The sequence below is a fragment of the Acanthochromis polyacanthus genome, chromosome 21 (assembly GCF_021347895.1).
Source record: "Acanthochromis polyacanthus isolate Apoly-LR-REF ecotype Palm Island chromosome 21, KAUST_Apoly_ChrSc, whole genome shotgun sequence".
NCBI lineage: Eukaryota > Metazoa > Chordata > Actinopteri > Pomacentridae > Acanthochromis > Acanthochromis polyacanthus.
In genome coordinates this window covers 7116576-7132396 of record NC_067133.1, presented here as the reverse complement: position 1 = coordinate 7132396, position 15821 = coordinate 7116576, and the positions used below count along the sequence as shown (strand labels likewise).

Below are 15821 nucleotides of genomic sequence, written 5' to 3'. Positions count from 1 at the left end.
CAAACCGTTGGAGGTTGTGTGGATCAGCTGTGGCCATTCATTACCACATTTTCTAGGGTTTCCCAAAACTCACACCTTTTTGGCGAGAAGTTCATAAATATTTGGAAACTGTTTTTCAAATAATTATTCCATTTGACGTTTTCACACTGTGAGAGCTGCAGCACTGCATGCTTCATCTGCAGCAGACAAATACTTAATGAGAGCATCACTTGTGGGAGAGAAGAAGGTCTTGACTAAGAAGTGGCTGCAGCCAGATGTTCCAACATTAGATGATTGGTATAAAATTATACATGACATTTACATTTTGGAAAGACTTTTGGCCCCTGACTGTTTTCTATAAAGATGCAATCAGAGACATTTTTGAGGTGGTGGACAAAAGGGGTCGAGTGTATGGGTCCACAGAGAGCAGACTTACTTTAATTACTCTTCTATAAAATATTGATTCTGCAGGATTACCAAATAGATTGTTTTGTGAATGTAATTGAAAATGAAAGGGAGAGGAGTAGCTGAAAGGTCAATATCACTGAAAAGTGTTTTAGACTATTGGGTGATACAATACATGGTATAAATGTGTGTGTGTGTGTGTGTGTGTGTGTGTGTGTGTGTGTGTGTGTGTGTGTGTGTGTGTGTGTGTGTGTGTGTGTGTGTGTGTGTGTGTGTGTGTGTGTGTGTGTGTGTGTGTGTGTTATATTTGAATGCACTGAACTTGATAAGCATGTTGGACTATGTATGAACTCCCTGATAAAAAATGTAAAAAAAAAAAAAAAAAACTGAATTATTCGTCCAGGCCAGCATTGTGTCTCCAGAAGGTTCCTGTATGTATTTATGGATGGATCTGATCTGCTGTTTTTTAAAAATGGTTTTTCATTTAAAGCTGCAGACGTATAGAAATTTGTTGCATTCAAACCCTCAGAGTCTTTGTTGCTGTTTAAACTCTCTAAGCAGTAAAAAGTCGTGTGATGGATGAAATGCAAACATAGTTTCTTCTCAGACTCCTGAAAGGTTGGAGGAAGTTCTGACCAGAGACTCTAAAATCCTTGAACCGATAAAAGTGACACAAGACATCCGTCTTATTGTTTTGGTCAAACGATTGTTCAGATGTGGAGAAACCTTTCTGTGAGATCTTTGTATTTCTGAGTCTGTGGAACCTTTTCCCAGATATAAACGAGTAGTTTTCCTCTCAGGCTCTTTGTCCTGTTAACTTTGGATTCTCAGGTATTTTCTGCTTCACCTCATATCTTTATGGCGACATGCCGTCACCTGATGGTGATTTAAACGTCCACATATGAGGATAAAAACCTCAAAGCTGGTTCTGGTGTGACTCCGTAAAGATGATGTTCCATCTCAGCCACTATGACTGAGGAGCTCCTCAAACAGCTGGTGTTCTAAAAGACGATGACCCTGATCAATAATCAATAAGCAGGAAACAGAAGAAACACAGGTATGACTGGAACTCAGCTGCTTCATTCACTGTAATGATGACGTCCAAATGAAGAAAACTGAGACATGACCAGGACAACAGTGGACCAGGACCAGAGTATACTGTCGTGGTTTCTCAGACATCAGTGCAGGTGAAGAAGAAACATCCATTGACACTGACTTACTTAACAATAGGTTTTATTATGAAGAACAGAGTCGATCAGACAGAGAGAGACTGCAACATTTCTGTGCTAAATAATAAATTTGAGACAAAATATAACGCAATTATCTCCATGGTGCATTTGTTGTATAAAAGAGTTTGTGCTTGCATTTTAAGCTTTACTAAATCATCTGGTATTTTAGTGTGCCTTTTCAGTTACTCAAGATCAATCAGTGTTCTCGATTTTATGGTTTAGAGGTCAAAGCTACCATGTCTATGGATTCCATTCTGAACCCTAAAGGCAACAATGATAGTGGATAGTCTTTAGATTGCACAGGATGGTGCAGGTACTGTACATAGCTTTTTGATTTTTTTTACCAATAGGGACTGGTGTGAACGGGGATATGCTCATTATTACTCTCAGAATGTGACTGATTACCTCTTCTCTGTCTTTGTTTTATTTGGATAAAGCTTTCCCATTTTACTCAAGATGTGTTATTAGTAGGTCTGACTCGTCATATTTTGGTAAAGTACAGCCATGGCCATAAGTTTGGACACAGCATGACTTATGTCTGTTTTGATGTCTATTACAGAACATAAGTATATTGTAAGTGACAATTTTGTGGTATTTTCTAAGATTCACAAGCGTCATGGTACTTGTGTCCAAACTTATGGCCATGGCTGTAAAGGCTCTGCTTACCTCTGAAATTTAGTGGCCTTTGGTGTCAGTGAAGGTAGTGACTGTTGTGGTGTTGGAAAAATGCCTTCTAAAAGACTCATTCCTCTTCTGGCTGGTTTGCCAAAAATGAAGTGTAAATTAAGGTACAAATCAAAGCCAGAGTCTATGACTTGGCTGTGTTCAAATCTTCAAAAAGTTACCAAGAGAAGTCAGCATTCAGAGGGCAGCAGGATTCCAACATATGTTAAAAGTTATATTCCCTTAAGTTTACATTCTGGTTTTCAGTCTAATAGCATTTAATAAGAGATAATTATATCATCTGTTATTCTTAGCACATCGTACCACAGAAATATTACACTACAATAAAAAGACAAAGACTCGAGCTGAGTTTTTTTTTTTAAAAAGAAAAAAGCTGTAATCTTCTCTCTCTCCAGAGGTGGTGTTTTTCTGTAATGAGGCATGTTGTTGTGTCTACCCAGTGATTCCTCAGACCTTGCTTTCTTTCCTCCAACAAAACACCACAGAGGGATCCTGCTGTTTTTAAAAACTTATCTGGAGCCTTCCTGGTTCATGTCCCATCCTGACTGCTGATCTGTTTTTTCCAGATATGTGCTTTTACTTTTCTTGCCTCACCTACAACCTGCAGCCTCTTGTCAGCACAGACAGACAAATACTTTTCTATTTCTTGTATCTCAAACAATCAAATATCACTAGTATTGTATTTTCTGAAGCATTTTATCTACCACCTTACACAGTACATGAGGAGAATAGCATGTAAGTTAATGCTAATGTATTCCATCCCCAGTAATATTTCTCTAGATCCAGCCCCTGAATACAGTGAATAGTGGAAAAGGGAGGAGGAGGAGGAGGAAGCCTGTTGGAGTGCTCTCCCTGATTCCTGGAAACCAGCAGTTTACAGTTATCAGCCAGAGCACTTTCACTTTCACTCTCTGCTGTCATAATAAGAGTGTTGTCAGGACTCTAAGGCGTCAGTGAAAGTACTGCAGACATCAGAAGAGACTCGACTTCAACCAAGAACCAACATGTTCAAACCTCTGCCTGGTGAGAACATTTACAGCTTTAATCATCTTTACTGTGATGATCTGAACTTCTGTCTTCCTGTTCTCTGATTACTTCATTTATGTTGTGGGATTTTTGGACTTTTTGCTGTTTTGATCATTTTTAGTCTTTAAGACAACTTTAAAGTTATAAAAGAGAAATCCTTGTCATTTTGGACACATTTTTGTTATTTTCAACTTGAATGAGCCATTTTTGATCATTCTTTGTCACTTTGCAGCTTTTTAAGACATTTCAGACACATTTTCAGTCACTGTCAGCAGATATTATACATATATATTTGTTTTTAATGCTATTCCTTTTCATTTTGGTTCTTTTAAAGTAATTTCAGTCATATTTTGCTTCATTTTAGACATTGTTTTTGTGTTTTAATTTATGTTTTGGGTCAAACCAGACAGTGTGTAAGTGATTTGAACTTTTTTTACTTAATAAGTTTCCAGTCATTTTCATTTCTCTCTCCTTCTGCTGTTGACACTGTTTTTGTTCCTCCATTTTAAATTTACACTAAATACAGGAAATGGACAGATTTTTCATGTTTTCATGGTAAAGCAACAATAATAAATTGCTGCTTTACAGGTCTTTCACGTTTTACTTTCTCTTTCTGTTGCTGTATTTCCTTTGTTGTGCAGATCCATCAGCTGCTCAGTGAGTCTATAAATACGAGCTGCTCTCAGTGGATCCTTCATCCTGATCAGTGCTGCTGGATTCATATCATCACTGCTGTAAGTTTGATTTGATTCTAGCTGCATCTTGGTCAGCTTCACTTATTAACTCTGCTTCTTACTCTTACTTTCTCTATTTTTAAAAAGTTGTATGTTTTCAGTGCCATGAGACCGTATTTACAGAAATCTTCTATTTTTGCATATTTCTCACACTTAAAGCTCGTGTCCGGAGTTTCCATTTGTTTTCAATTTATGTATCATTGTTTAACAAAGCTTAAATGTGTTAGTCGAGTTCTATAATATAATATAATGTTAGTCTGACGCGATATGAAAATTTATTCCAGAGCTCCGCCTTCCTCTCATAGACCCCCATGTTATTCCAAAAAGCGCCAGTCGCTGCCGACCAATCAAGTTCGAGCTTCAGCTTTGTCATGCTGTCAATCAACGGTTACGCGCACAGCAAGCAAGCCCATGCAGAGGTGGGCGAGCTACGCACTACGCAACCGCGCGCACATTTGTTTTGCTTGTGGAGGAGAGAGCATCAGGGATCAGCAACTTCCAGAAAAGTTACCAATCCCACGGCTTGTCAGGCCAAGAGACTGCAGGACGTTTTTTGGCTCGGGGTGCTCACGTCGCTCCCAGACCACGGCCTCCATAGCCCGCCTGACGGCTTCGTTTAGATGCCCGACCTCTGGAGGAAGATGTTGGGGCGTCTGGGACATACTCTTCGTCAGAGGAGTCATGCAATTCTGAACTCTAGATAGAAATAAATAAACAATGTAACACATATACACACGTGGACAAAATTGTTGGTACCCCTCAGTTAAAGAAGGAAAAACCCACAATTCTCACTGAAATCACTTGAAACTCACAAAAGTAACAATAAATAAAAATTTATTGAAAATTAAATAATCAAAAACAGCCATCACTTTTGAATTGTTGATTAACATAATTATTTAAAAAAACAAACTAATGAAACAGGCAAAATGATGGACAAAAATGATGGTACCTCTATAAAAGATTGAAAACTATTTGACCAGAGTGACATGATTAACTCAGGTGTGTCATTTAATTGACATCACAGGTGTTTCCAAACTCATAATCAGTCAGTCTGCCTATTTAAAGGGAGACAAGTAGTCACCCTGCTGTTTGGTGAAAAGGTGTGTACCACACTGAACATGGACAACAGAAAGCGAAGGAGAGAATTGTCCCAGGACATCCGAAAAAAAATTATAGACAAACATCTTAAAGGTAAAGGCTATAAGACCATCTCTAAACAGCTTGAAGTTCCTGTGACAACAGTGGCTCATATTATTCAGAAGTTCAAGACCCACGGGACAGTAGCCAACCTCCCTGGACGTGGCCGCAAGAGGAAAATTGATGACAAATTGAAGAGACGGATCGTTCGAATTGTATCCAAAGAGCCCAGAGCAACCTCCAAAGAAATTAAAGGTGAACTCCAAGGCCAAGGTACATCAGTGTCAGATCGCACCATTCGTCGTTGTTTGAGCCAAAGTGGACTTCATGGGAGACGACCAAGGAGGACACCACTGCTGAAAAAAACTCATAAAAAAGCCAGACTGGAATTTGCAAAAATGCATGTTGACAAGCCACAAAGCTTCTGGGAGAATGTCCTTTGGACAGATGAGACCAAACTGGAGCTTTTTGGTAAGGCACATCAACTCTATGTTCATAGACTCAAAAACCAAGCATACGAAGAAAAGAACACTGTCCCTACGGTGAAACATGGAGGAGGCTCAGTAATGTTTTGGGGCTGCTTTGCTGCATCTGGCACAGGGTGTCTTGAAAGTGTGCAAGGTACGATGAAATCTGAAGACTATCAAGGCATTCTGGAGAGAAATGTGCTGCCTAGTGTCAGAAAGCTTGGTCTCAGTCGCAGGTCATGGGTCTTCCAACAGGACAACCATCCAAAACACACAGCCAAAAACACCCAAGAATGGCTGAGAGAAAAGCGTTGGACTATTCTAAAGTGGCCTTCTATGAGCCCAGATCTGAATCCCATTGAACATATGTGGAAGGAGCTGAAACATGCCATTTGGAGAAGACACCCATCAAACCTGAGACAACTGGAGCTGTTTGCTCATGAGGAGTGGGCCAAAATACCTGTTGACAGCTGCAGAACGCTCATTGACAAATACAGAAATCGTTTAATTGCAGTGATTGCCTCAAAAGGTTGTGCAACAAAATATTAAGTTATGGGTACCATCATTTTTGTCCAGCCCTATTTCATTAGTTTGTTTTTTTAAATAATTATGTTAATCAACAATTCAAAAGTGATGGCTGATTTTGATTATTTAATTTTCAATAAATTTTTATTTATTGTTACTTTTGTGAGTTTCAAGTGATTTCAGTGAGAATTGTGGGTTTTTCCTTCTTTAACTGAGGGGTACCAACAATTTTGTCCACGTGTGTACACGCGTAAATGCACTAAGTTTGATAAACAACGTCATCGAGAGGGATACACGAGTGTAATCACATATTGAAACTTTACTCATTCGTCCTAGCAGATTCATGTTATTTTGGTATTAGGACAAGTTAGACTCAATACAGAATTCTAACATAATTCCTTTATTATTTCCTAAATGTACTAAATGTAGAAGAGTGGAAAACAGCAAAACAGGCGAGATGCTGCAGCACTCCGGTCACTCCTGTCAGATACTGCGCGCGTGCACAAATAAAGGGGCGAAATCAGAGGGAGGGACCAACAGTGTTTTGGGAGACGCTGCGATTCAAACTCCGGACACGAGCTTTAATTGTTCCAGATTATCAACCTAGTATTTATATTTAATATTAGACAGTTAACCTACAAAGCACAAAATGCATTTTATACAGGATGATTTATTAAAGATTTATTGAAAATCTGAATCACTCAAGCAAAAAAGTAATTCCCCCTCTGAACCTAGTCACTGGTTTGGCAGCAATGTCTTTGTATTCTACAAAAAAAAGTGCAATAGCAATTAAGAATAAAGAGCAGAACTCCAACACAAAGTGCAACAACTAACATTTATGTCTGCAGTGGCTTAATTTGAACTATTTACGCAACCCTCCTATTCCACAACGTTTCAAGTAAGGTCCTGAAAAGACCCTGCCTCACCTACACCTGGCTCAGCAGTATGTGTCTGAATGAGATAACTGTGGCCTCCCTGCTGCAATATTCTGAATGTCAATTTTTGTGCTTCCAGTTTGCATGAGCTTGAATAGAGTTTCATCTGTCAGCCTGATACTGTCTTTTGATTTAATGTGCTTCATAGTTGAAAAGCTGCTCTCACAGATTAAGTGCTCTCAAACATGCCGGACATGGAAAGTGAAAAATCCCGAAGCAACACGAAACGGGACTTGGAAATCAGTCTCCAGAAAGAAATCCTCTTCTCATTCCTCTGTGACTGAAAGAAGGGGTCCGACTGTAGTTCGCAGTTCCACCTGCAGCTCCGCGGGTTGGTCACTGAATAGCACAAGTCAGAGCTGCATGGCATGGAAGTCTTAGAAGCGCTCATTGATCTGCCGCAGCAGAGTTTCTATGTCAGCTCTGTACCTTGGGAATATTGTTTCACATTCACAGACATTGTTAGCCTAGCCGCGCTAGACCCATGTTTCTGAAGACACAAGGGTCGAGGCACGCTCGACAGGGAGGGAGGCGGGCTAAAAGGTTGTCTATCAAATCACTCTGCAGCAATTGGGTAGGTATACAACCAATCAGTGCAACGAATAGGCTGACGGAGTTCCTAGAGCGCCGGATTGTGGCTAAGTCCCATTAGCTTCCCAACCAGCGGAGTCAACTGGTATATTAAGGATTTGCCATATCCCGTCAGCATAAGTCCAAATACATCTTTCTTCTCAATGAAACACTTCAGTGCCGTCCTTTGTTTATCTTTCAAGTTGAATTTTAGCTTCAAATCTTTAAGGGCTGTGGCCAAAGCCGAGTCGAAAGATAACTGTTTATTGTGCGCCGGTTGTTTCTGTCAGAATCGTCACGCCTCTGTCGTCACTTAGTTATGCCCGCCTTCTGACTCTACACTTCATGGTGATTTGTCCGGCCAGTTTTAGGAGAATCCAGCCTCGAGCCTTATGGAGGGTAACTAGACCCACCCTGGCAGAGAATTTAATTCGTTGCCGTGGGTTGTCCAGCGTGGCTAGGCTAAGACATTGTAGTATCTGACCTGAGGCATGTGCTAATCAGTGCATGTTCTTTCTGGAATGTTAAGAGACTGTGATATCGCTTAGAAAGGGCTCCTACGCTCAGGTTGAACATTGGACTTTTGTTTGATAAGAGAGACTCCATAGGTCGAGGTTTTATGAGCAACCAGAATAGGTGAAGTCAGAATGTTTGTCTACAAGGTTCATATTGGCTGAATCCTTCCAGGTAGTTTCTGTCTGATTGATGCTCATCTGCTTTGTAATAAATTTATTATGAAGCAAGTCAGTGTCAACGGACGTTTCTTCCTCACCTACACATCCTGAATGTCTGAGAAACTACAACATCTCTGCGCATCTTTTCACAGGACGAAAAATTTCCAAATTCAAGAGAGAAACCATCTCAGAACAGTTCCAGTTTACACCGAAAGGCGTTTCTGACCAGCAGGAGTTATCAAACTGATTGAACTCCTGCTGAAATAAATATGTTTTATCAGTAAATATCACTTGTATTTGTCAGGCAGTTCTAAACACGAAGTGTCTTATCAGCTGTCAGCAGGCCCGGACTGGCAATAGGGAGAGGCGGGACTTTTCCCGGTGGCCTGCCTCCTTATTGGCCTGCCTGGACAGGCCAGCCACGGACTGGCAGGCCAATGAAAAAAGTTGATCGGCTTTTTGGCAGACAGGCCAGAGACAGCAGCGCTGGAAGCCTTACAGAGTACACGCCCACCCTCCTGTCACTCACACAAAGCAAGTGCTCTGAGCTCTAAATCAGAAGGATAGGGATTGGTCAAAGTGACTTTTTTTTTTAGAAGAAACGTGCCATGATTGGTTAGTTGCTTTATGGCCCGCCTCTTCATAGCGAGAACGAACTGCAGAGCGGTGATATGAGAGTGAGGCCAGAGAGTGGAAGGAGCGGAGATTATGAAGCACTCTTACTTCAAGTACGTTTACAAACGGTCGGTTCTTCTCACAAATGCATCATCAGACTTCAATGGCCAAAATATAATAAAAAATGTCTGGCCCAAATAAGCTCCACAGGTGTCAGGTGGGTTGCAGGAAGCCTGGAAACGTTTGAGACCCCCTCTTCAGGTCGGATACGCAGTTGACTTACAATTTTTAGTTATAAAATGAACATCGGTGTTTGCATATACTATTAGCTATGACCAGCTGACATCTAAATGATTTGCTGACAAAATAATATATATATATTTTTAATTCCACATGTTATATAAATAATAGGAAAAGAAAAACATTGGAAAAATTGGTGAGGGTAGTGAAGAGATTACAGAAGAGAAAAGTACTGGACTGTATGGAGCTGTCGTTATGGTTGTGTTTAATAGACTTACTGTCTGTTTCGTAGTGTTGTAATTGCTATAACATAACTGTAAAAGGCATATTTTTGGAAGGAAAAAAAACAAAATTTTGGTGCATTATCCCACGTGACACAACCCTTGCGGTGGCAGAAGTGGCCTGACTGATTGGAAATATCCCAGCCTGAATTTCTTTCCCAGTCCGGCCCTGGCTGTCAGTCACAAACCTGTGATCTGATATGTCTAGCGGGGGGGATTTTAAACCGAAATAAAGTTAATCTCAGATACTCTCAAGAAATGAAATACTAGATGTGTTATAAATTTTCTTCAATTTAACAACAAATTAGATTGAGACTAACATGTCTGTTTTCTGCACTGTTTTGGGAAATATGCATTTGGTGTGATCAATATTTATGTTAGACCTGCCACAATGATTACATTATCAGCTCATCTTGAACAAAATCAAGGATAACTTTATTTATTGTCTTAGGTTTGTAGTTTTATTTTTTGATGCTCCTTATTTGGGACACTTCTTACATTTTTCCACACTAATTCCAATATCTGGATATTCCTAAGAATTAAGGGTCTACTTCTGATATAAAAATTAAAAGATTAACTACATCAGATAATATTTTGTCCAAAAAGGTAATTATTGTGACAAGTGTACCTCTGACTCAGATATATAATACTAAAGCAAAGTTCATACCATATGGACCAGCTGGACCTTTCATTTCCCGTTCTCTGAGCTCTGCAAACCTTCATTTCTTTCTCTCTCTTCTTTTAGACTGCAAACAGTTGGTGATGATTCCCTTCCTCTTCATTCTTCACTGTCTCCTACAAGATTCCCACTGACTGAACTCTGTTTTTCCTTTGACAGTCTTCATTATAAACTATGATACAATCTTATGTGTACAATTTAGAACTTAACACTTAAATGTTTTTTGAGCTGTAAACTATATGATATGATTGTACTATAATAAAATACATCAATGATGGTGTTATGATCTTGACACTAAATTTACAGAAAAAACAGCATTTAACAAACCGGATGTAGTTTTCAAACAGTGCATGAAAACCTGGTGTGACTGGAGGTTCAGTTATACTTTAATGTCATGTAAAGTCTGAGTCAGAGTGTGATTTCTTTAGACTTACAGTCTGCTTTCAGAAACACAGGTTATAATTACCATAAAGAAAAAAACTTCCACAAATGACCCCCCAGCATCCTTCTGTGGCTGTTCTTTAACTTAATCTAGCTACATAAGTGAAAATTAGAAAGGCTGAGACTCATTGGAAACTGTGGCTCGTCTCTCAAGCAAACACTACATGTGAATTTAGACACTATTAGCATTTAACACATTGTGTAACGTTAGCGTCTGGTCTAACAAAGTCTAACTGGTGTCTTACTTTCTCATTGTGCCGGCCACGCCAAAGTCCAACTATGAGCCCCTCAGTGGGGGTCGTGACGCCTCGTATTTGTAGCAGTATAGACTGTGAAGTAGAACCGTTAGAGTTGTCTTGTTATTCGTCCTCTCTGGACTTTTGCTCTTTCCGGCCGGCCACAACCTTTCAGATACATATTTTTGAATTAGATCGTTCAGAACTGGGGGTGACAAGGCATCTTCTAGGGATGCAGTTGCCATCCCAACTGATCCGTTCCTGCTGTGTTGTCATCTCTGAAAGATTTAGCCATCTCTATTGCTTCACCATCTCACCGCTGGACAGGAGTTTCTTTGTTTCAGCGAGCTCAAGGGTGACAGCATAAAATACCCTGAGAGCTGATTCCTGTGCAGTGGTGGTTTGGCTGAAAAGGTCCTGCTGTCAGTGAATTTTCCCTTTGAGGTCAGCGATGACGTCGGCTTTGGCAGCTCCAGTGTACTTTTCACATTTGTCTTTGTGGATGATGTTGTAGTGTCGACTTAAATTGAAATCTTTCATGGCTGATTTTGTTTCAAGATACACTAAACACATTGGTTTGCCTTTGAACTCTGTGAAGAGGTGATCTGTTTCCCATCTTGCCTGAAAGATGCAGTTTTCCTGATCAAGTTTCTGTTTTGGTGAACGTCTCTGTTTCTGGAATGAACGGATTGGCTACCTCCTGTGTTCAATGAAGAAGAGAGCAGTTTCTTGGTTAGCTAAAGGCCTCTTGCGCCTCTAGTGGTTGGAGACAAAATTACACCTGTGATTGAGAGAATCTGCTGCTTCAAAAGCAACGAAGCCAACGATTAAAAAATAGATATTGATTAGAAATTAATTTGCAGGCTGCCAGTTGTCCATCCCTGATGTAGATAAACCTGAACTGAGGTCAATGAGGTCTGTAGATCTTTAGATGTTTGTGTTCTTTTGTGACCTTCTGGATTAGATATTGATTCCCTTGGAGAAATGTTGTTCGTTGGGCCTGGGAAAGTAAACCACTGTTCAGTGTTTTCTCCAGTTATGGAGAATGTCTCTCAGTGTGCTTCTCTGCAGTCCCAGAGTCTCAGCTATGACTTTCTAACACTAAAGACTGACAAATGTCAATGACTTAGTTTATCATCTGTTCTTAAATCTCTTCATAACGTGGCATCATGTGCTGCTTTTTGAGACCCTTTAGCTCCTTCACAATGACAGACAAATTCTCTTTAGTGATGTTTAGATGTTTTAGATGCAGTTTAGTGCACAGCTAACTTTGAAACACATCTTAGATCATGTTTGAACAAAGTTTCAAATCAGTCCCAAATTAATCAAAAGCATACTTTAAACACAGTCCAGATGTGGGCTGATGGTTTCTCTGCCTTCGTCCTTCCAGGCTGCTGCTGTTCTTTCAGTCCAGAGAATCCAGAGGACGTCTAAGCTTCCATCATGTGCACTGCTGACCAGCTGCTGTCACTGATCTTCAGCTGGATCGAGAAGAGGGAGTGCTGTGCAGACAAACTGAGGAAACTAGCCGGAGAGTTGGAGTCTCTCAGAGAGAAATGCAAAGCTGGTGAATGTGTTGGCAGCTCTGTAGCGGTGGCTGGAGCAGCATGTGTGATTGGCGCTGGTCTGGCAACGCTGTTCACAGCCGGAGCTGCTGCTCCGTTTTTAGGGATCTTGGGAGCTACTTATACAGGTGTCGGCATCACAGTCTCTGTGGCTGCTAAAATCACAGAGGCCTTCATATCCAGCGACACCATGAAAGAGGCGAAGGAAGTAGAAAAAAGAAGCAATGAAATTGCAGATGAAATCCAGCAGCTGTTTGACAAACTGAAGGCCGAGGCGAAGGCAGAAAATCCCTCCGCAGATCCTGATGAACTGGACCGACTCGTCACATGCAAAATCCTGACTTCAATGGCAAAAAGAAGTGGAGTGAAGGGTCGAGTCAGCATCCGTTCGTTTAATGGCAAGCCAGAATTTTTTCTAGAAGGAACACCAAGACTGTCAGAGATCAACAACAAACTTATGATGGTTCAAGTTGCTGGTGTTTTGTCATTTTTCGCATTTAAACTAAGTGGGAAAGAATTTCAGCTGTTGTTTGCTGAAGGAGTTAAACAACTAGTTAAACAAATGTCCACAGCCGCCTTTAAAACTGCCCTAAAAGGAGGTGCCAAGGTAAGATTCTAAACTAACATTTGTTAATTGATTTCTCAGAATTACTAACTAATGAACCTCTTTATTTAGGTGAGGGCTCTACATTATGTGGCTCATTCAAAGGTTCTTCATATTTATTGGAGTTCTGTGGTTTGATGGCAGGTAACGGCATTAAATTACAGCTGTAGCTAACCATCATTTCTATTCTGGATGAATTATGGTTGATAAAACATCAGAAAATAGTGACAAATGTACATCACAGTTTTTGTAAAATCTCAAGGTGGCATCACTGGAAACATTGGGCCTCATTCATGAACCTCTTCTTAAAAATGTTCTTAAGAACGGCATTTAAGAACGCGCTGACAGGACAGTGCGCCAGATTCACGACGTGTTCTTAATAGGGGCAAATCGTTTGCACAGGTGTTCTTAGTGTTCGTGAATGCCAATTTGGAAGCGCGTGCATGTGGAGGCTGATTTGCATGCGTCACCACCCATTTTTCCCATAAATGGGGCGAACAAAGTGCCGTGCGCAAAGCGTTCAGCTGGTGGACATGATGCCAAAGCGCAAGTGTGACACAGAGAAGCAGACAGACAAACGAAAGAAAAAATTCAACCCCACAGAAATAGAGGTGCTCTTACAAGGAGTGACCGAGCACAAAGAAGTGTTATTTTCCAGTGTGACAACGGGTCATCAGGCCATCAATGTCACGTATCTGAGTTGGTGGACCCGAGCAGAGAGCCACACATCCAAGACCTGAGGAGATGTAGAATGATTTATTGGAGGGGATGAATAATGGCGGATGGAGAAAGCCAGGGTGTAGGAGCGGGGGGTTCTGGGCAGGAGTGGGGGTCCAGGCAAGAGTGGGGGGTCCAGGCAGGAGTGGGGAATCCAGGCAGGAGTGGGGGTCCAGGCAAGAGTGGGGGTCCAGGCAAGAGTGGGGAATCCAGGCAGGAGTGGGGAATCCAGGCAGGAGTGGGGAATCCAGGCAGGAGTGGGGTTCCCGGACAGCTGGCTGCGTGAAGGCAGGAGAAAAACAAGGTCAGAATTAAGCAGAAACTCAAACAGAAAACGTCAAAGGCAAGAGAGCAAACCGAACTGCATGGTTTCAGGTTCAATACTCTGGCAGGGAGTGGAAGGCTGAGCCGGTACTTATTGTAGAGGTGAGTCGTTAGTGAGATGATAGTCAGCTGTCTGGGAGCCGTGGAGGTAGTTGATTGCCTGAGTGGAGTCAGCTGAGAAGCTAGACTCCACTCAGGCACCGAGCTGCGGGAGGAGAGTCAGGGCAGAGAAGCGGATGGGAGACAACTAGACAGACAGACAGGGCAGAGGAACGGAACTGTGACAATCAAAAAAAATTCTGCATGGGATATAATTACAAACAACGTTAATGCCATTTCAATTGAAAGGCGCACCACTGCAGAAGTTAAGAAAAAGTGGTTTGATCTAAAATCAGACTCAAAAAAGAAAATTGCAGAACACCAGAGGGATGTCCAGGAAACTGGTGGAGGTGGGCCATCAACTCGTGCTGACGTTTCAGAGGTGGATGAAAGAATAGTAGCATCATCAGGGAAACTGCTGTCAGTGGAGTCCCAGGCACGCAGGCTCTGGATACAGATGTCGACTTCTCCTTCATCATATCTGAATCTGAGGGTAAGTTAAATGTTGATATTGTTGGCTTCCAAATTACAACTGGTCTACAATATGCAGCATTGTGGTTTGCAAATTAAAAATTAGCCCTTATGTTTAAAAACAAAACAAAACATTAGGCTATTTAATGCTTAACACTTTCTACAGCTTTTATCATTTTTTTCTTCGGCAGACGAACTGGTCGAACAAACAGGCCAGCACCCCACCACAAGCAAAAACTCTGACCCAGGCTCCGTCCTATGCACGTGCGTCTTTGCGTCACTCCAGGGTCATCTCAGACACTGTATTAGAAAATCAAGAGCGTATTGCAAACTCACTTGCTCAAATTGCATCAACTCTTAAAAATATTTCAGCTACACTTCGACAGATACACACAGTCATAATGGAAAAATAAATGCTAAAACAATTGTGTGGAAGTTGTTTATTTTTTGGTCTAATCACATTTGATTAATAATGTGTTGTCTTATTAACACGGCTGCTCTGTGCTCTGGCTCAAGACGTGGAGGAGGCCGCATATCGTTGTCTGGGGGAGCCAGGCGCGCAATGGGCACACCACGATTCATTGTAACATTGTGCAGCACACAGCATGCCATTATTATTCTGCACACCTGTAACATCAGTGTATTAGTTTGAATGTTCTACTATTGTACATCTGGATGTAAACCTTACCTTTTCTGAACTGTACAGCAACTTTCCACCTGCTGTGTCCAAGCACATCCAGCGGCCCTTGAGAATGCCAATTGTGCGCTCCACGCATGAACGTGTGCGCGTAAGTTTTTGGTTGTACACCACCTCCTGCGGTGTCCGTGGATTAAGTGGAGTCATAAGCCATGGTGCGAGGGCATACCCGCGATCACCTGCAACACGTTAGGTTAATTCAGAGTTTGGTATATGTAAATTGCGAAAAAATGTCACATTACACACCGATAAGTCATCCATCGCCCGCTGCTCCATGCCTTAGGCGCATTCCAACGGAGGAGTTTTGGAAAATGTATGAATCGTGTGTACCACCTGGGAAACGTGCCACTACATTCAGGAGAAGGTTTTGGGAATCAGAGATTATTTGAACGTTGATGGAATGGAAGCGGTTTCTATTGAGGTAGGGAAATGAGTCTGGTGATGCTGCCTTAATGCGCACGTGGGTACAGTCAATGGCACCAATTAT

General features: G+C 41.4%; 1 protein-coding gene and 1 long non-coding RNA gene across 5 annotated transcripts in view; both read left to right on the top strand.

Annotated features, from left to right (window-relative positions):
- Window positions 1-3145: 3145 nt before the first annotated feature.
- Window positions 3146-15821, top strand: part of LOC127531665 (uncharacterized) — a 35741-nt gene continuing 23065 nt past the window's right edge. For 2 of the 4 annotated variants that reach the window (XM_051941439.1, XM_051941441.1), the window contains exons 1-3: window positions 3211-3320; window positions 3965-4057; window positions 12248-13029. In XM_051941439.1, coding sequence (XP_051797399.1) covers window positions 12301-13029 — 729 coding nt within the window. In that variant the 5' untranslated portion in view covers window positions 3211-3320; window positions 3965-4057; window positions 12248-12300. Of the gene's footprint in view, window positions 3321-3964; window positions 4058-12247; window positions 13030-15821 lie in introns of all 4 variants that reach the window. The other 2 variants (XM_051941440.1, XM_051941443.1) reach the window with 2 other exon arrangements.
- LOC127531667 (uncharacterized) lies at window positions 13952-15063 on the top strand. Its single transcript, XR_007938808.1, has 2 exons — window positions 13952-14659; window positions 14829-15063. It is a non-coding gene; the product is annotated as an uncharacterized LOC127531667 (long non-coding RNA).